The following is a 21,357-nucleotide window of genomic DNA, read 5'->3' as shown; positions in this document are numbered from 1 at the left end:
CACCACACCTGGCTAATTTTTGTATTTTTAGTAGAGATAGGGTTTCACCATGTTGGCCAGGATGGTCTCGATCTCTTTACCTCGTGATCTGCCTGCCTCTGCCTCCCACAGTGTTGGAATTACAGGCATGAGCCACTGCGCCCAGCCTGTGGTATTCTTATAATTGGGTAGTCTCTTTAGCTTGTTAAGTTTATGTGGGAGGACAAAAGAGATTGCTGACAGGCATGAGCGAGAAGGAGAGTATCAGAGTGAAGGCCCTCTGCTACTTAAAAAAGATTAAGCAAACTTTATATACAATATAATTTTAAATATATTTATAATTGTATGTATTTTTATTGTATATTATATATAATTTTTGTTTTTAAATATATATATATACAATTTTTTTTTTTTGAGATAGGATCTCCTTCTGTCCCCTAGGCTGGAGAGCAGTGGGGCAATCATGGCTGACTGTAGCCTTGACCTCCTGGGCTCAAGTGATTCTACAACCTCAGCCTTCTGAGTATCCTGGACTACAGGCATGTGCCACCATGCCTAGTTAATTTTTAAAATTTTTTTGTGAAGGTGGAGTCTCCCTATGTTGCTTAAGGTGGTCTTGAATTCCTGGGCTCAAGAGATCTGCCCACCTCAGCTTCCCAAAGTGTTGGGATTACAGGCATGAGCCATTGTGCCCAGCCAATTTCTGTTTGTAACAATAATTATGAGTTACTGAGGCAGTAGTATCAAAGTTATTTAGGATGGTCCAGGAGACTCCTTGTTACTATTATTAATGATAAATTCATATTATAGAAAATTAGATGAGTTCTATGTTTCTGAATTTTAATTTTATAGTAATTTTTGTTGGCTGTTATCAACCAGAAAATTTTATTTATTAGCAGTTTCACTTAACATTGTATAATAATTTACTTTGTAGTGGTCCTAAGGTTGTACTAAGTTTTATTTTCTTGAGCAAATTTTAATTTACATATGGTAGTTTTATTAGTCAGGATTTTGTTAATCAAAACATCCCATTCTCTATATACCATACTACTTGATTTAATGAGATTTAAATTTGGATCTATGCTGAAACAAATACAGTGCTTTTTGAAAATTGTTTCTGTTCAATAATTGCCTTTTAAGTTTATATTGTGTTTATAGTTTTAATAAATTAATGAAGCATTTTGTTAGAAGATAAAGGAATATTAATACCTTAAACATTTTTGCAGATGAACAAGAAGATGAAGATGCCATTGTCAACAGGATTTCGTATGTATTTTAAAGTTCAGTTGTTCTGTTTCTGATTCTGAAGTCATCAGTTCTCAAAGTCCAATTCTAATTTTTGGATAGAAGTATGGAAAATATTCACCCAGCACATTATACAATACCTTTATCATATTAATTTTAGAAAGCACATGTAAGCAAATATGTGTGGATAATTTAGCACTGGTTTTCTCCTATTGAAATTTGCATATTTAAGGAGCTGACAGATTTTATCTTCAGGGGATTAAATAAGGAAATGGCCTTAATTTAATTGCTTGGTCATAAGAAAGAAGACTCTTGGCTGTTTGAACAGTCTGCTGAGAAGACTATGATGCTCTTGAATCGAGCAGCAGACATCTCCTCTGGTTAACTGAACCTGCCTGCTGTGAGCAGGAAGGTGGGCCCAGACTGTCCTGTAGGTTCCTTATGTACACCGGTGAGATATGATAGGGAGGTCCTGTAATTTCATTGAAGTATCAAACTGAATGGAAAGCAGCGAATTCCCTTCTGTTAGTTTTTGCTTGTTTAAATGTGAAATTGCACAGATGCACCTATGTAGGAAAGTTCTGTATTCCAGGATTTTTTTATTGATACATTAAAATTCTTTTGAAATTTCAAGTTTATAGAAAAGGTGGAAGTAGAAGACCAAGTTTTTTTTTACTCCAACTGTTAGAAGTTGCTCATCTGATGCTTCATTTCATCAGGATACTTTTATGCATAGTTCCTATAAACAGTGCATTCTACCTATGTATCAAAATAGTGAAATTAGCATAGACAGCAGTACCACTCACACTCCATTCAAACTTACTAGTTATCCCAATAATGTCCTTTCTGTAGTGAAAGGATCCAGTTCAGAATCACACACTGCATTGGGGTGTCATGTCCTTTAGTCTCCTTCAGACTGAAACACTTCTTCAGTATTTCCTTGACTTTCCTGACCTTGATAATTTTGAAGATTATTGAGTAGTTATTTGATTTTGTCTGATCTTTCTTCATAATTAGTATCAGATTATGCATCCTTTGCTGAGGAGGATGAGGAGGTAAGAAAAGGGGAAGAGGAAGGGAAGGATTCTGTGTGCCTTCACATACTTGTACACACATACAAATAAATGCATCTACATACAATGGAATAGTATTCAGCCATAAAAGAAATGAAGTACTGATATGTGCTGCAGTGTGAATGGACCATAGTAAGTGAACGAAGCTAGAAACAAAAGGCCACATAGTGTACAATTCCATCTATAGGAAATGTCCAGAGTAGATAAAAGCAGATTGATGATTGCAAGGAGCTGAGGGAGAGGAGAATGGGGAGCAGCTGCTTCATGGGTTTGGCATTTTATTTTGGGGTGATGAACATGAAAGAAAGAGGTGATTGTGCAACATTGTGAATGAACTACACACCCCTGAATTATTCACCTTAAAATGGTAAATTTTATGTATATAAAATTTATAAATATATATAAAGAAATATATATATATAATATATAAAAAAAAGAAATTAATAACTCCCAGCTAATAAATGACTTGACTCTGCCTGATTTGATTCATAACTGAAAAATGAATATAAATGGATTATGATTTACTAGATTTGGTAATTTATTTTAAATGACATAGGGAAGCTAGATAAGAAACAAAAATAGCTGTAACTTTATGCTGGAAATTCTTACTCTCTCGCTTTAAAACCTAGGCCAAAAACTTGATGTTTTAAATGTACAGAATTAGGGGTTTTAGTTTTATTCTTAGCCCTGTGACATTTGTGAAAATTAAGTGGATCATTTTTTTCCTCTGTATAAATTAGTGCTCCTTTAAAAATTCACTTCACTCACCTCACAAAAGCTACAACGAATAAGAGACTGAATAAAAGGTAGATATTCTCTCCATGTGAAACCCTCTAGGTGTGAAGGGCAAGTGAGATACATACCTTTCTCCTCTCCATTCAGTCTGTGTGCCACCTGTGGTGGTAAATTGACTTAAGTGTACTTGTGGATCCATAATTTATAAACAGAAAACACATCACTTTGTCTTTTACCCCTAAAAGTACATTGAATGACAATAGGGTGATGTGCTGTTTCCTTATGGTAGATGCCCAGGAGCATCTTCACCTGCTTTTGGGGCAGCTGGCACAGCACGTGCGAGGGGTTTGGGTTTTCCGAGTCACAGGTGGTTTCCGTATCCTGGGGATGCATACAGAAATCCTCTTCCTGAAGGTTGGTAGGTTCGTATAAAGTGGTGATACAGTTAAGGGAGGGGCATGGGGAAGAGGGTCACCTGAGAGAAGGAGTCTGACTAGTCTCCCCCGTCTTTCTTCCCTGCCCTTATTGATCTCCTTGTCTTTTGCTGTGGTAGAATGAGTGAGAACTGATGAGTTAGGGTGATCTGGGTTCAAATTCTGGACCCATGATTAACTTGAGTCCAGAAGAGATTGAGAAACAAATACTCACTTTCTGTGTATGTAAAACAGAGTTCCCACCTACTTTGGAGTACTGTTGTGTGGATTAAATAGCATTTGCCAAAAAAAAAAAAAAAAAAAAAAAAATATAGGGTAGGGTGCTTGATGCACAATAGGTGTGAAATTAATGTTTCCTCCACCTTAGGGCTTTTAACCTGTTTTGTCTGCTTAGAATTCTTTTCTGTCAGATATCCCACTGAATTAACTCTCACCTTCTTTAGTTTTGTTTTGCTTTGTGTTTTTCCCTAAGTCTCAACTTTTCAGTGAGGCCTTCCCTAAGTGCCACACTTAATATTGAAACCTGTGGGTCCTCCTCCCCATTTCCAATCCTCCTTAACCGTGTTTTCCTGTAGCACTTATCATCTTTAGTTTATTATACATTTACATATTTAATGTTTTATTGTTTATTGCCTGACTCTCTCCAGCCCAGGATAAGCCCTCCTCGGGCAAGAATGTTCGCTTGTGTTCGTTCACTGTTCTCAAGTGCCTAGCACAGTCCTGGCACAGGGGATCAGGCACTCTGCAAATACTTGTATAGTGAGGGAGCCCCACCTGAAAGACCCACTAAGGTAGAATCTCTGAGATGGGCTTTAACAAAAGCTCCGTAGGTGATCCTGACAGTGCTACCACCTAAGAACCACTAGTTTAGAGTGATGTATTAGGAAGCCTAATTCATGCAGCAAATGTTTATTGATCAGCTGAGATGAAGACTTAAGATGGAATGCTGGTATGCGAACATTTCACAGATTAATGTGAAATGCCACTCAATTTGTTACTTTTCTATTGCCCAGAGAATCAGACCTTTTGATGATATTTGGGAGGGTGTGAGCAAAATGCTAAATATGAAACTTTCTTTGTCATCAACAGTATATACATCTTATTGAATGATTTTGAATGATTTAAATTCAACTATGATAAAGTCTTGTTTCCACATGTACTTCTTGATTAGATAGTATCAACCTGTTAAACTTTAAGATGTAAAGTGGCAGGTTTTGCTTATAATTAGTTTTTTTAATTAAAAAAATTGAAATATTAACCCATGAAATACATTTTTATAGTAACCTGTATTTTGCAGTGGAGTTTTAAAAATGTGAGGTCTTTCATTTTATTGATAACTACAAATAAATAAAAAAGCATTTATTTTTTGTTTAAAAAAATTGAGTGTTACGTTGAGTCTGAGATTGAAAAATGAGGAAGAGGGAGTATTGTATAAGTTGCGGAAAGAGTTTCAAGAAGGAAGTAGTGCTTATCAATTTGAAATGTCATAGAAGGTCATATTCAGATTGCAATTAAAAAGTATCTGATGGATTTGACCATGAGGAGCACCTGTTTAACACTAGGTGAGGAGCTGAAGTCCTACTGTAGTGGGCTAATAAAGAAGTTGAGGATAAAGAAGTAAAGATGTGATATGTGAGTTCTGCTTCAGAAGCATTTTGAAAGAGCAGAAGCACCTGAGGATATTTATTTTTGGCTGGTCAGCAGCTAGAGGGAGGATGACTAACCGGTGAAGCAAGGCACCTGGAGAGGGCAGAAGTAGAGATCGGCACAGATGAGCAGGAGGTTGACAGATAGGAGAATAATTGTGTCTGTTGATGGCTTTATCAGGTGGTAAGTATGGAGGGACCATACCCCTTTCTTCACTCTGAAACAGGAGAGTCAGTCATTTGCTGGGAATGAGGAGCAGCAGGGCCATGGTAGAAAGCTTAGGAAGAACCTGATTGTGTTAGTCTGTTTTGTGTTGCTATAAAGGAGCACTTGAAACTGGGTAGCTGATAAAGATTTATTTGGCTCACAGTTCTGCAGGATGTACAAGCATGACACTGCCATCTGCTTGGCTTCTGGTGAGGCCGCAGGAAGCATTTACTCATGGTGCAAGGTGAAGGGAGATCAGGATTGAAGAGAAGGTGCCAGGTTCCTTTAAACAACCAGCTCTCTTGTGAACTAACAGAATGAGAACTCACTCATTACTGTAGGGTCTGTCTGCTCCTACGATCCAGTACCTCCCATGAGGCCCCACCTCCAACACTGGGGATCACATTTCAGCATGATATTTGGAGGGGACAGATATCCAAACCATATCACTGTTAGGAATAACGCTCAAAATCCTAAGGAAATTGAACACTCAAACAAGAATTCTTAGTAAAGCAATTTTACTTCTGCACAGAGGGGTGCCTCCTTGGCCAGTCGCCATGAGAGCACACCTGAACAAAGGGGCATGAGAGCCTTTATTCCTGACCCAAGTCCTGCCCCTGTACACTTTCCCCATTGGCTGGGGTTGGATCGTACAATCTAATCCCGGTTGGCTAAACATTTGTTTTTTTAGATAAGGTGGGCATGTAAGAGAAAGCGGAGAGGAAAGGGAAAGGGGTGTCTAATGAGCTAGAAAGTTAGTCCTCTTTCCAAATAAGGAAAGGAATGTGAGCTGGTACTGATAACGCCTGGTACTGTGGCATGCCTGGCCATCTAACAAAGGCAAAAAGGAAAAAAGAAAAAGGGAAAAAGTTGGGGGGCACTATGAATTAAAGAATAAAAGATTGATCGGCTTATTTGAAGAGAAACCTCATCATATCCCACATCACTGATGATGGGGGTTAAGAACAGGAGATGAGAGACTCATAATCCAGGGATCCTGGTCCTTGTTTGCTAACCGGAAGTATGTGAAAGCTTTGTGGAGTGTTAAAGTGATTTAAGGTGGTTTTATTGTTTTAATTCCTCATCACCTTGCAAAGACACTTTATGATCTATAGATATGGCTTTTTTTTTTTTTTTACACTAGTTACATTCAGTGACTAGTTATATTCAGCATCCGAGTGTATGCCCTCATCACCTTATTTTATTTAGACAAAGGTTCTGTCTTCCCGGTTGGATTAAGGAGCTAGTCACAAATGTTAGATATTTGGGGAAACACTTGTCTTGCTACCACAATTAGAAAAGATGCATTACTCTGAAGATGTAATTTTTAAAAATAATGCTCCATTTCAGAAGGTGAAGTTGAGGAATGCTTCACAGGGCAAATGATATTTGCGGTCTGTCTTGAAATTCATGTATGAGTTTACCATGCAACTTAGAGGGTATTCTAGGGAGTGAGTAGACTGTGCAGAGGGGCAAGAAGGGATCCTGAAAATCCCATTTCGTGTTTGGGCTATGAGGGAGTTAGGTAAGTCTAAGTGTATGTCGAAATGGGTCTTAGTGAGAGAAGAGCCTGGAAAATTATCTTGGGATAGCCGTGTGGGACCTGGAATGGTGAGATTTTGGATTTGATTTCAATTTTAGCATAGGAGGGAATGATAGCAATCAGGATAGCCTCCTCCCATGACTGGAGAAGCTTGCTGGAGACCGCTTGCTGGCTGGTCGCTGCCGAGCTGGCTGCGGACCTGAGACGGCACTTGTCTGCAGGCTTCCCAGGAAATGTGGTGTCTGTGGAGCCAAATGCATTCCCAGAAATTCTGTATCTGATTTCAGCTGTATTTTTCGTATGTATCATATAGTCTGTTTTTAAAATTTGTCATTGATTTACTAAACCAAGGAGGTTTCCTGGTAACTTTTGGCTTTTAAATAGGAATACACTTCTGTTGGTTGCCACAAGATGGCATTGGCCTCAAAGTTTCTCTGTTAGATGTTTTTGGGTATTTATTTTTTTTTCCTGCTTTTAAAAAATATTTTCTTATATTTATTTTTACTTTCTTCCAATATTAACTTTAATAGAACTTTAATATCCATTTTATCTCTAATATTAGTGAAGTTCTTTTTTCCTTTGCCAGTTTATTCTTCTAAAATCTTTTAAAAAGTTAGATGTTTCTTGTAAAAAATAAAAATGTTTCAGAAATGTGTAACTGAGAAGGTGAAAGCCTCTTATAATCCCTCTTTCCTATGGGATTGTTACATGTTATGCTGGATTTTTTTTGTACCTCTGTATAAATATGCATTTGGTGGGGGGAGAGCATGTTTTACATTTATTGTCCATGCTTTTCTTCATTTTTTTTTTTGTTATTTTAGATGTTCTTCCATATTAGCACCTATTAAAGCTATCTTATTTTTTTAAATGACAAGGTAGTGTTTTAAATATTAATAGTACAATATTGTTTAATAGTTTTCTGTTGTTTATTACTATAATTTATTTAATCTTTACCCATTAAAGAGATGTCAGGCCAATGGCTTTCTAAATTTTTTTTCCTCTGAAATAAACATTTTAAATTAATTCGTTTTTTTATACTGCTTTCACAGTAATTTTTTCACCTGAGTTGTTGCATTGCTGTTAGCATATGTTGTCAAAGTTGTTAAATGCAATTATGAAATAAATACTTATATTTAAAAGAGGAATGAACTACAATTTTTTCTTTGTAAAATATGTGAAGTACTGTGTCTTCAGTATATGTTTATCTTTTAGGTGCTACTTGTTAGACTTACTGACATTTTCATAGAGTAAGGAGTTTTAGAGTTTATCTAGTTTAACTTCTAGGCCCATATGTATATCATTTGTCTCCCAACTACATATGTTTAATAAAGTTCTTAATATAATGCTTTTTTGATTAAAACATTAAAGAGTTTGCATTCTTTTTGATGACTTTCATGTTCATTGCTTTTTCAGATCACTTGTGATGGTGACTCTCCTTTCTTCCAGGTTGTTTTTGAGCACGTTCACTCTCGCAGTGTCAGCTGGGGCTGTTTTGCTTTTACCCTTCTCAATAATCAGCAATGAAATCCTGCTTTCTTTTCCTCAAAACTACTATATTCAGTGGCTAAATGGCTCCCTGATTCATGGTTAGTATATATTACTTAATATAATCACAATTAATATTTTAATTTTTTACTGCAGCATATTTTTAGATTTTTCTTTTCTTAGTTGTCTTCATAATTTGTGGCTTCCTCCAGTAAACGATTTGGGTCTTAAATGTCAGAAAACCAGATTTTACTTATCATTTCTATGTTTAATTAGTTGTGAAAGACTTTTCTCTTAGTCAAGAAGCAGGGTTTATACTTATGATTTTGATAAGTACATTTTCATTTCAGTATTTAGCAAGAGTATTTTGGTTTATCTGACTATGTCAGAAGAACTCAACCTCCATTTAAGAACTAGAAAACTGGCCGGGCATGGTGGCTCATGTCTGTAATCCCAGCACTTTGAGAGGTCGAGGTGGGTGGATCACCTGAGGTCAGGAGTTGGAGGCCAGCCTGGCCAACATGGAGAAACCCTGTCTCTACTAAAAATATAAAAATTAGCCAGGCGTGGTAGCACGCATTTATAATCCCAGCTCTTGGGAGGCTGAGGCAGGAGAATCACTTGAACCTGGGAGGTGGAGATTGCAGTGAGCCGGGATCACACCATTGCCCTCCAGCCTGGGCAAGAAGAGTGAAACTCCGTTTCAAAAGAACTAAAAAACAGCAGCTATAGTTTCTATTTTATTTATTTGCTACTAGTTTCTTTAGTCATTTCAAAATATAGAAGGGGAAAAAGTGTCGTACAAATAGATATCATGGTGTATTGCTTTGTAGTCTTTGGGCAAGCCGCTGTCCTCTTACCGCGGTTTCCTGTTGTCTTAGTTGGGATGATAAATAAATCCCAGCTTGCCGGCTTGTTTTTGGAATAGGAATGATGTATGTAAAGTAACTGTCTTTTAGCAGGCACTTAATAGGTGGTAGCTATTATGATAGTTATTTAGGCTGTGAGCTGTTTTCTTCTTTCTGAAGAATCTTACTGTTTTTACAAATCAATTTAGTGTATGTAAACTGAACTCTTGTCTCATAGAACATGCTGGTGTAATTCTTTTTTGAGGAGTTCTAATTTATTTTTATTTTTTGATGTTTTAATTTTAATTTTTGTGAGTACATAGTTGGTGTATATATTTATGGGCTATATGAGATATTTTGATACAGGCATGCAATGCAAAATAATCACATCAGGGTAAACAGGGTGTCCATCACCTCAAGCATTTATTCTTTGTTAAGATTTTGTAGTTATGTTTTACAATTATAGCTCTTAGGAATTTGGATATCTTTCTTGCTCATCATGCCCATACCCTCTCTCATTTTATTAGTGTTGATTTGTGTTACTAGTAAGTATATTACTAATTATTATTTTGTTAATGTTATTAGTTGTTGGTGTTATCAGTGTTAATAGTTATTTTAATTTGTTATGTATTTCAGTTTCTTCATCTCATTTTAAGGCAAAAGTTTTTTGAAAAATTTTTTTCTTAGTAAGAACCTTATGAGTTAATGGTAAAATGTCCTCCTTTGACAATATTTAAGCTAAGTTGCCATTTGACTTAAAAAATATATATCAGAGATAGCTTGTTTTCATTAAATTTGTATTATAGGTCAGTGAATTTGGAATTTCTGAGTTAACGTAAAGAAGTGTCAGGATCTCAGATCCAAGGAAAGAAATGGAATAAGTTGCCTGTGTGGTAGCGTTACAGCTAAGTATGCTTTCGTTTTTATCCAAGGAAAGAAATGGAATAACTTGCCTGTGTGGTAGTGTTACAGCTAAGTATGCCTTCGTTTTTATAGTAGGCATTTTGCATTTGGAAAACATCACTTTTTTTTTTTTGAGACAGGGTTTCTCACTCTGTCGCCCAGCCTAGAGTGCAGTGACACGATCATGGCTGTCTGCAGGCTCCACTTCCTGGGCTCAGGTGATCCTCCCACCTCAGCCTCCCAGGTAGCTGGAACTGCAGGTGTGTGACACCATGCCAAGCTAATTTTTGGTATTTTTTTTGTAGAGACAGGGTTTTGCCATGTTGCCCAGGCTGGTTTTGAACTCTTGGGTTCAAGTAATCTCCCACCTTGGCCTCCCAAGGTGCCGGGACTAGAGATGTTGCCAAGATGTTACTTTTTATGTGTGACACGTGATTACTGGAGTTGCTGTAGAAGGCTGTGGTGCATTAGACTAATAATGTGTATTCTTTTTTCATTGCTATTATGTTCATGGTGCTGTAATCCAGTGGAAGAAAAAGCAAGTTTAAATTTAAGAGATTATTAGTTTTATATGTAAGATAAATATACTTATTTGTCTTATTTCCTGTCTCTTGTTGTTTGAGAAAGTATAGAAGATAGTTTTTGTAGGTGATGCTACCTTAGCAGTCCCGTAAGCTTTTGCTGAGACTGTGGCCCTATATATTAAGAACAACAGCAACACCAACCGCTCCCTTATTTTTTTCTGCTCGTAAAGTAGTGTGTGCTCACTATACAGAATATAGAAAATACTAAAACGTAGAAACAAGGAAAACTCCACATTTTTTTCAGTGTGTATGTGTGTGTGTGTGTGTGTATATTTTTGTTGTTTTTTTTTTGTTTGTTTGTTTGTTTTGAGACGGAGTCTCTCTCTGTCGCCCAGGCTGGGGTGCAGTGGCGCGATCTTGGCTCACTGCAAGCTCCGCCTCCCAGGTTCACGCCATTCTCCTGCCTCAGCCTCCTGGGTAGCTGGGGCTACAGGTGCCCGCCACCACGCCCAGCTAATTTTTTGTATTTTTAGTAGAGACTGGGTTTCACCGTGTTAGCCAGGATGGTCTTGATCTCCTCACCTTATGATCCTCCCACCTCAGCCTCCCAAAGTGCTGGAATTACAGGTGTGAGCCACTGCGCCCAGCCGCATGTATATATTATATATAGCATATGCAATTTATACCTTGAAAACCTTTAATAGTATATGGTGTTTTCCATACCTTTTATGTTCTTTGAAACTATTTTTAGTGGTATAACCTGAGCCATGTATTTAGCCGTATATTAAGCTAGTGGTTTTCAAAGGCTATTTCGTCATTTTAAAGGGTGAAACCATTTATCCCTCCAGTGACTTGCTACCTGCATTTTTTTCAGATTTGCAATAGAAAGCAGCTGAGTTGTTCCTCAGGTACCAAACCCACCCTGTCCTCTTTGTGGAACATTTCACTTAACCAGTAAACTGTTGTTGAGCATCTAGAGGATTTTAAAATTTTAATTATTATTTGGGTTTCTGACAATTTCTTTACATGGAAATTAGAATGAAAATTATTAGGCTAATGAGTATTAATTGCTAAACTGTTTTCTAGAATTACTTGTTTATATTCTCTTGATAGACCATGAAGGTGCCTCTTGTTTTTAGCCATTAACTGAATGACTGTGAATATTAGTATCTTTAAAATCTTTTCCATTTTCACGGATAAAAGGTAGTTTCTCATTATTGTAATGTTAATTTAAAAATTTTTAGTGAGATAGGACATTTTAATTTTAATTTATAAAATATAGGAAAATATCTAATACATATATCATTTTATTTTTATTTATTTATTTTTATTATTATAATTTTTTGAGATGAAGTGTTGCTCTGTTGCCCAGGCTGGAGTGCAGTGGCACTATCTCGGCTCACTGCAACCTCTACCTCCAGGGTTCAAGTGATTCTCCTGCCTCAGCTTCCTGAGTAGCGGGGACTACAGGTGTGTGCCACCACGCCCAGATAATTTTTATATTTTTAGCAGACACAGGGTTTCACCATGTTGGCCAGGCTGGCCTCAAACTCCTGACCTCAAGTGATCCACCCTCTTCGGCCTCCCAAATGCTGGGATTACAGGCATGAGCCACCGTGCCCAGCCCATGTATCATTTTATTTGATTAATGTCCTTTGCCCTTTTTTGTGGTTGTTGCTTTTTTCATATTGAATTTATGATCTCTTTATGTGTGAACACATCAGCTTTTCATTTCAATTTTTATACGTTTTTCTGATTGTTATTTTGCTTTTTAATGTTAATTGCTTTTTTCCAGAATTTGAATTTTTTTTATAATATTTGGTTTTTCTTTTTCTCTTTGGTGTCTCTAATTGTTTTTGTGTTTAGAAGATTGTTTTGCACCCTGAGATATGACAGCTAATTGTCCCAATACCATTAATTGAATATTCTTTTCTGTACTGATTTTTTATGCTTCATTTTCAGTAAGCTAAATATTATATTAGCGTTTGTTTCTGGGCTCAGGTATGCAGGTTTTGGAGTCAGATAGACCTGGGCTTGAATTTCAAATCTGTCTGAAACCCTTAGCAACCTTGAGCAAATTGTTTACGCTTTCAAAGTCTCAGTCTTTTATCTATAAAATGACCATATCAAGGTCTAGTTTATAGAATTATTATATGTAGTAAGTGGAATATATGTGTAGTATAAAGTACCTAGTCTATTGCCTGGTGGCCAAGAGTAAGCAGGAAATAAATGCTGAGTTTTACTTTCTGTTTTTTCCCTCTGGTTCATCTGTCTATTCCTATGCCAGTGCCATATTGTTTTAAAGACTATAGTTTTGTAATACTTTGCTCCTACTAGGTTTTAAAAAGTTCATATATTTTATGAAGGTTTTCGTAAGCAAAGGCATATATTTTGTGCGATATGGGACATTACAATGCTATGGAAATTTGTCTTTTAATTGTTTTGTCTGTGTTAGGGAAATGTATGTGTCTATACATGTTCATGTGTGTTTAAATAAATAAATATTTGGTGGGGAGATATGGAAAACAAAAGTCACAGCTAGCAGATTGGGTTCTTAGCAGTGGCTATAGCCAGGCCAGCCTTGGTGAGTAGAAGTCCATGGTGCTGGGTCCATGTATGATCTCTGTCCCTACCATCATGGTGACTTTGTTCATGAGCCCATTGGGCGATGACAGGGGTGGCTGGGGAAGGAGGCTGACTAGTATCCACAGAGCCAGTCTACCTATCCACTTAATTATTAAAATCTTTCTCTGCTGAGGTCACCCTTTGGTGAGCATTCACATGGGACACAAATACTTTCACATTTTTTTCCCATTCAAAGAGGTCTGTTCATGTACCTCATCCCAATTTGCGTATTGCCAGTTTTCCAATTGTGTTTCTTCAAGACTGACCATCTGGCCAAACCATTGGCAATGGTCCATTAATATGTAATAATCACACATTTGGCTATTTCTCTTGCCAAGCAAAGTAAACCGCCAGATGTACGGCCCATAGTTCTGCCCATCGGAGAATTTCCCTTCACCGCTGTCCTTTTAGGGATGTTCCAGAAAGGGCAGTAGTGCTGCAGTTGTCCACTAACGTGGGGGCCTGCATATCATGCAGAACCACCTGTAAACCAGGCCCAGGTCTTCCTCCGTCAGCTGATTTTAGGGAACTCCCCAGGAGACTATAAGTGCAGGCTGGGAAAGAGAAGGCAGCCTAGCGGGAGTGGGGACCATCGGCATTGGCGGCACTTCTTTATGTAACTTGTACCTTTAGGGCCTACTTAGGCCCAGACATGTACCACTTCCATTTGATGATGGAATGCTGCTGTGCACACCCGACTTTCTGGCTTGGTGGGTCAGAAAACATTCAGTTCATGATGGGCAACTCAGGTCCCATGGTAACTTGGTGGTCCATGTTTAAGCATTCAATCCCTACTAAAGCCCCATAGTGGGCCAAGAGCTGTTTCTCAAAGGCAGTCGTTATCCACAAGGATGGCAGGGCATTGCCCCAACATCCTAAGGGCCTGTGCTGCAGTTCACCTTGAGAGGAACCTGCCAAAGGCTCCACACAGCATGCGTCTCTGCCTCTGCCCTTTCAGGCACCCTTGGATCTGCTGGGTCATGTGGCCCAGGAGGCAGAGCAGCCTGCACAGAGCCTGGAGCTGCCGCAGAGCCTTCTCTTGTTCTGGGCTCTACTCAAAACCAGCAGCTTTTCAGGCCGCTCAGTAAACCAGCTGGAGCAACACACGCAAATGAGAAATGTGTTGTCTTTGAAGTCCAGAGAGGCCTGCTAGATGTTATGCCTCTTTTTTGATGCAGGAGGCGCCAGATTCAACAATTTATCCTTCACCTTAGAAAGGATATCTCCATATACCCTACAACACTGGATCCCTAGAAATTTCACTGAGATAGAAGGCCCCTAAATTTTTGTCAGATTTATTTCCCACTTTTTGACACACAAATGTCTTACCAATAAGTTTAGAGTGGTTGTTACTTCTCACTCACTAGTTACAATCAGCAAAATATTATCAACGTAATGGGCCAGTGTGATATTAATATCCTATGGAAGGGAAAGGTGATCAAGATTCCTGTGAACTAAATTATAATACAGGGCTACAGAATTTATATACCCTTGACGTAGGGCAGTGAAGGCTTATTGCTGGCCTTGTCAGCTGAAAGCAAACTGCTTCTAGTGGTCTTTACTAACAGGGACAGAGAGAAAAGCATTTGCCAGGTCAGTAGCTGCATACCAGATAGGTGACATGTTAATTTGTTCAGGCAATGAAGCCACATCTGGTACAGCAGCTGTAATTGGACTCACCACCTAGTTAAGCTTAACGATAATCTTCTGTTATTCTGGAAGCTCTGTCTGTCTTCTGCACAGACCAGATAAGAGTCGAATGGGGGTGTAGTGGGAATCCCCACCCCTGTATCTTTCAAGTCCTTGACGGTGGCAGTAATCTCTGAAATCCCTCTGAGAATGGAGTATTGGTTTTGGTTTACTGTTTTCCCAGGTAGATGCAGTTCTAGTAGCTTCCGCTTTGTCTTTCCCACCGTAATAGCCCTCACTCCACAGGTCAGGAAATCAGTGTGGGGATTCTGCTAGCCATTCCATTCCGTTAATTGCCTTCTGGAAGAGAGGAGACAACCCCAGGATGGGTTCAGGGACCCCCTCTGAGTTGGGCCTCTGCTACAATTCCATTGATTACCAGACCTCCATAAGCCCCTACTCTGACTGGAGAGCCACAGTGAAGGTCTCCTGGGATCAGTGTCAGTTCAGAGCCAATGTCTAGAAGTTCACAAACGGTCTGGTTATTTCCTTTTCCCCAGAGCACAGTTATATCACTTATATTCATTTGTCAATCTGTCATTTACAGTTTTGTGACATTTATGGGATTCTGTGAGTACTCAGAAAATGTTCAGATTCCTTTAATCTTCCATGGAGGGTCTGTTCTAGTACTTTCATGTTGAAAGTGTTCAATAAATATTTATTGATTGAAGGAATAAAAGTCATTATAATTATGTCATTAGGAATATTTTGGCAAAAGTGAATTTGAGAGGAAATTTAATGGCTTATTTTATAAAATTGTCAGTATGGATGTTTTTGATTGTGCCTTTAATGTGTAAATCACATATGGATTAGAGGCTAAATGTGTTGATAATGCTTTTTTTGTATGTGCAAATATATTTCGTTTGGCTTAAATACAGTGTTTGGATTTTGGATACAGGTTTGAGGTGTTATGTGTTAACCATATTACCTTGGAATGCTACTTTACTTTTCTGGGCAAGAATTTTGTAACATAAATAAAATAATAACCTTAGTAAACTGTGTCATGTAAACAAGATGTATCTCTGCCTGCAGTGAGAAAACAGCTTGAAAAATGTGATATAGAAAAATGACATTGGAGCACTGGAGTTAGGAGAACTGATGATGATCCTCTGGCCACTGGGTTTTGGCTGGTGGGTTGTCATCACTTGTCAACTTGATGCTGTGAGATGTGTTCTATCATTCACACAGTGTGGGTCCATGACATGCCAGCAACTGTAGTTTGTTGTAGGATGGGGCAGAGATGATAAATTAAAATAGTAGTGTAAGTTCTTTTTGTTGTTATAATTAAAATAGGAAAATGGGTTAAAAAATGGACCGAAAAAATAAAGTACCACTTCTATACATTTTCTATATCTTGTGTACTGTTAAAAAATTAATAGGAAAATATGAAACTCTTCCCTTTTTTTTTTTTTTTTTTTTTTTTGAGACGGAGTCTCGCTCTGTCGCCCAGGCTGGAGTGCAGTGGCGCGATCTCGGCTCCCTGCAAGCTCCGCCTCCCGGGTTCACGCCATTCTCCTGCCTCAGCCTCTCCGAGTAGCTGGGACTACAGGCGCCCGCCACCACGCCCGGCTAATTTTTTGTATTTTTAGTAGAGACGGGGTTTCACCGTGGTCTCGATCTCCTGACCTCGTGATCCGCCCGCCTCGGCCTCCCAAAGTGCTGGGATTACAAGCGTGAGCCACCGTGCCCGGCCCTCTTCCTTTCCATAAGTTGAAAAACAATGATACACCTGCTTTGTGGGTTTCCCTTTTGGGGTGATAAAAATGTTTCGGAGTTAGGTAAAGGTGGTGGTTGCACACCATTGGAAACGAACAGTTCCGTGCAAATGCCACTGAATTGTTCACTTTACAATGGCTAATTTTAAGTACTGTGAATTTAATATCAAAATAAGAGCCAAATAATGATAAAAATTTGGAAGATAGGAAAATGATGGAATTAGATTGTACCCTTAAATAAAACCAGGAAATAATTCTTCAGTTTTTGAGTGATTTTTCCCCAGTGGGGCCCAATTTTGGCTAATCTCTCCACTCACTTATGACCAGAGATAGAGACAAAACAAACATTTGTGACATGAATGCCCAGTTTGAGATTGTCTGTTAAAATATAACCACAATGAATCCGACAAGTCGCTGCAAGGACTGTGTGCTTTGTTTTGATTTGTCATCAGGAATAGACGATACACTGTTTGGACACAATGCAAAATCCATCCTTTTAAGTTCTACAGAAGATCCAAAAAACCAAACTTTTAGAGTATAAGCAATCAAACTTAAGAAAATATTATGTTTACTTATGAATAGATGCTAAGTCAAAAGTAAGTCCCTAATAAATTTTAATGTACTGTTGTTCGCTAAATGTTACTCGTCGTTTGTGCACAGTAGTTCAGTCATTTATCATAATGTGTATCAAGATAGTTACTGGATATTGAGGTATTGTTTATAACATTACAAACAGAAGAATCCTAGTGTTTGGGATAGGAAATTAATCATATCTTGCCAGATCCAAACAGTGGAGTGCTTTTTTGGCCATTATAGATGATAATGTAGGTATTTGTTGATATACAAAGATACCAGAAAAAAGCCCATATTTACGATCCAGTGCCTATTTTGTAAAAAGAAAAAAGAGTACATGTGTAGGTAGCTGCACTGAAAAATATCTGGAAGGTTAAATACAAAGAGTTTAACTCTTTTTGTAGGATTTTGTGATATGCATTTTTTTTGGTATTTACTTTGCATTTGGTGTTTGCATTTATACAATGGACATACTATTTGTTTTTTAAGAAAAAAGTTATATTAAGATAAAAAGTCCCACAACTCATTGGTAATTGTTATTTATTTTTCTTCTAAGTAAATAAGCAGAGGCTATTCTAATTCTGAAGTTCTCTCTCTCTGTCTCTGTCTCTCTGTCTCTCTGTCTCTCTCTCTCTCTCTCTTTCTCTCTGTCTCTTTTCACCCCAAATCAACAGTGGCTAATAATTCTGAAGTCCTCACACTACTTGAAAACAGACTGTAGTCTCTTTTCTAAGGCTTATGCTTTGTTGGTAGAATTTAAAACAATTGTATAAATTACTTTTTGATAATTGGATTAGATCTTTAATTCTACTGAAATATTGGTTGAACTTTTGTCATTTTGGAAATTATTGAGTATGGCTGAACTCTGATTCATTTTTTAATTTAAATTCATGGAGGCTTTTGTCTATGTGAGGAAAAATGATAAATTATTTCCTCCATAGTCTCGTATATTGAAGTTTGAAATATTTTGTAACTCCAGCAGATGGAGCTAGAAGTTAATGCATCCTATGGTGATCTGGAAATTCAGTCTTGTTTTATTTTAAACCACGATTAAATAACTTTAAATTCAAATACCTGTTCTCGGGATGGGCATTGGATATCTTTCAAATAGGTTGTCGTTATACTGTTGCTGAATTTCTTAGGGTTTTACTACTATATGGAAGTGTATAATTTTACCTTTCTAAAGCAGAGAGATTTGATTAATATTTATTTTACAAATTAATATGAAATAATGTATAATGAAATATATGTGTTGGCCCTAACAGTAATTTTTAAGAATGATTTATCAAAATTATAGAATATTATTAAGGAATATGTATGTGTGTATGTTGATGTATATTTATAAAACGTTGGAAATTTACTAAGCTTCGCAAAATCGCCAAGAATATAATTACTACTTAGCAATATATCTTAGATATATTATTATATCTATGTATTAGATGTTCTTCTCGTAGTATTTTTACTTTCTTATATATTGCAAATTTTGTTAGATTAGCATAAGTTGAGTCTGAAATTTTCACATTTATTTATTCTGGCTAATAAACTTAATATTTTGCATTTAATTACCTAGGTTGAAAAAAGCTGGTTGATCAGTACATGAAAAAGGCATCTAATTTCTTGACAAACTAAATTAACTGGTATTTGGAACCCTTCTTGATTCAGGGTACCGAATCGTTTTCTTCAGGTGTCTAACAGACATTGCTGCTTGTTTGATCTGCTGATAAAGATTTCTTCACCCCGTCTCCCATCTCTACTAAAAATACAAACGTTAGCCTGGTGTGATGGTGTGCGTCTATAATCCCAGATACTCTGGAGGCTGAGGCACAAGAATCACTTGAACCTGGGAGGCAGAGGCTGCAGTGAGCCAAGATTGCACCACTGCACTCCAGCCTGGGCAACAGAGTGAGGCTCTGTCTCCAAAAAGAGAAAAGAAAAAAGGAAGAAAGAAAAAAAAGATTTTTTTCATTTAGCTTTGGATAAACTATCTTTGTTTTGAGTAAGTGTATTGGTTAGTCAGAATAGATGCTTTTTAGTGATTTGTGAGCGTTGCCTAAGGCAAAGTTTTATTTTTTTAGCTTTGACATCTAGAGAAGAATTTGAATTTTACTGTATAAAAGGGACATGTATGATTATAAAGATAAATTCTGGAAGCATATATGTTTATGGATCAATAACAATAAAAAGAGTCTTCTTTTATGCTCCAGAATTTATCTTTACTCATACATGTCCCTTTTATACAGTAAAATTCAAATTCTTCTCTGGATGTCAAAAGTTAGAAATAGGTTTTAAACTTTTTTTCTTCTGAATATAAAAGCATAGTGGACGCTTAGCATTCAAGAATTTATATTCATGGTTACAACAATTTGAGAGCAATATTTGGGGCTCCCCAACACGTGGTACTTTGTAATATTGCTGAGGCTAAAATCTAAACTGTGCACTCAGAGAAACTAGTAAATAAAGTGAGCCACGTGGCTGATGAGTGAGCCTAGCTCAGCATCCCCATCTCAGTTTAGCTTTATTATTTTCTGCCCTTTTTATTCATTTTATGGGGGAAATTATATGATACAGGGAGCTGGAGAATTTTGAGTTTCACAAAGGTGTTTAAATATATGCTTTGTGAATTTTAGAGGACTTTATATGCTTCTTATAGAAAATTTAGAATATCCAGACAAAAAAATCACGCACAGTTGTGCTACATTGATGTTGTTAATTAGTTGTGGTATTTATTTGCAATTGATTTTCTATGCCTGGTTTTTGTCATTGCCATTTTAAAATATTTTCAGTATCACCTATGTATATAGGTTTTGCTGGTTAAATTTTTTTTTTTGGTGCAATTAATGAGAATAATTCTTTAAGGAAAGGGTTGAGAGCTAACTGTAGTTATAACTCGCATCATTCTGTTGTCTTTATATAGTCTAAATGCTGGTGTATGTCAGAACTTTTCAGGTTTTTTGTATTTTTTTTTTTTTTTTTTTTTTTTTGAGACAGAGTTTCACTCTTATTGCCTAGGCTGGAGTACAATGGCATGTTCTTGGCTCACCACAACCTCCTCTTCCCAGGTTCAAGCGATTCTTCTGCCTCAGCCTCCCGAGTAGCTGGGATTACAGGCGTGTGCCACCATGCCTGGCTAATTTTGTATTTTTAGTAGAGACGGGGTTTTTCCATGTTGGTCAGGGTGGTCTCGAGCTCCCAACCTCAGGTGATCTGCCTGCCTTGGCCTCCTAAAGTGATGGGATTATAGGTGTGAGCCACCACGCTTGGCCTTTTACCATTTTTATGATATTGAGACAGGGCAGGGAAGAGGCACTGACATTTGTTTAACATATTGGGTCTTAATTTATCTTCTGTTCTTCATAAGAGCCCTGTGAATTATAGCCTATTGTATACCTGAGGAAACTGAGTGACAGAGTTACAATCCCTCTTCAAGGTCACATATTTGTGATAGGTGCAAATCCAGGCTGTTAGACGTAAAGTGCTACGCACTTAGCTATCTGCCATTGAGAACTGGGGAAGTTTTAAAAGTCACAAATTGTGTGAATACCTTGATTTTGTTAGAGTACATTATAGTACACTAAATAGATATAATATATTCAATATTTTACTGAAATTAGATTTTTAAAGACCTTTCTGTAGTTGAAAGATGTCTTGGTGTTTTAAGAAGCCTTGATTGTGCATGTGCACACCCACATGTAAACAACTGAGGAAACAAATGCAGACTTGTTTTGTTCCGTTTTACAAAACTGATTGCAGGCTCAGTTAAGCATTTTGTTTTATGTTGTTAGATAGAATTAATGGAATATCATATTCATTATTTCCCTTAGTAAAATCTTACTAAACTAATACATTCTTTTTGGCAGATTATATTAAGAAAACTCAAAACATTGTTCCTTTTTCACCCAGAATATTAAGTATGAGACATTATTCAGTCATATGTAGAAAGAAAAAGAGATCTGGGATTTAATCCCGGGGCTATCATTTGTAAGTTGTGGAATTTGTGAGGAATTTATTGAGTCTCTTTTAAGAAAAAGTTGTTTATGGGTGCGTTGGCTAAGGGGATCTTAGGTTCTCTTCTGCTCTGTACCTTATTCTTGGTGCACTAAAATAAGAGCAAGCTTTTGTTTATTTTGAACAG

General features: G+C 37.3%; 1 protein-coding gene across 8 annotated transcripts in view; it reads left to right on the top strand.

Annotated features, from left to right (window-relative positions):
- Nucleotides 1–21,357, top strand: part of LMBR1 (limb development membrane protein 1) — a 210,272-nt gene that overhangs the window by 59,412 nt on the left and 129,503 nt on the right. For 4 of the 8 annotated variants that reach the window (XM_055269781.2, XM_055269778.2, XM_055269777.2 and 1 more), the window contains exons 3-4: nt 1,206–1,245; nt 8,310–8,449. In XM_055269781.2, coding sequence (XP_055125756.1) covers nt 1,206–1,245; nt 8,310–8,449 — 180 coding nt within the window. Of the gene's footprint in view, nt 1–1,205; nt 1,246–8,309; nt 8,450–21,357 lie in introns of those variants that run through there. The other 4 variants (XM_055269782.2, XM_063641765.1, XM_063641763.1 and 1 more) reach the window with 2 other exon arrangements.

This window comes from Symphalangus syndactylus, chromosome 6 (genome assembly GCF_028878055.3).
Source record: "Symphalangus syndactylus isolate Jambi chromosome 6, NHGRI_mSymSyn1-v2.1_pri, whole genome shotgun sequence".
NCBI classification, from domain to species: domain Eukaryota; kingdom Metazoa; phylum Chordata; class Mammalia; order Primates; family Hylobatidae; genus Symphalangus; species Symphalangus syndactylus.
The sequence above is the reverse complement of the archived record's forward strand: the minus strand, read 5'-3'. Positions and strand labels throughout refer to the sequence as shown.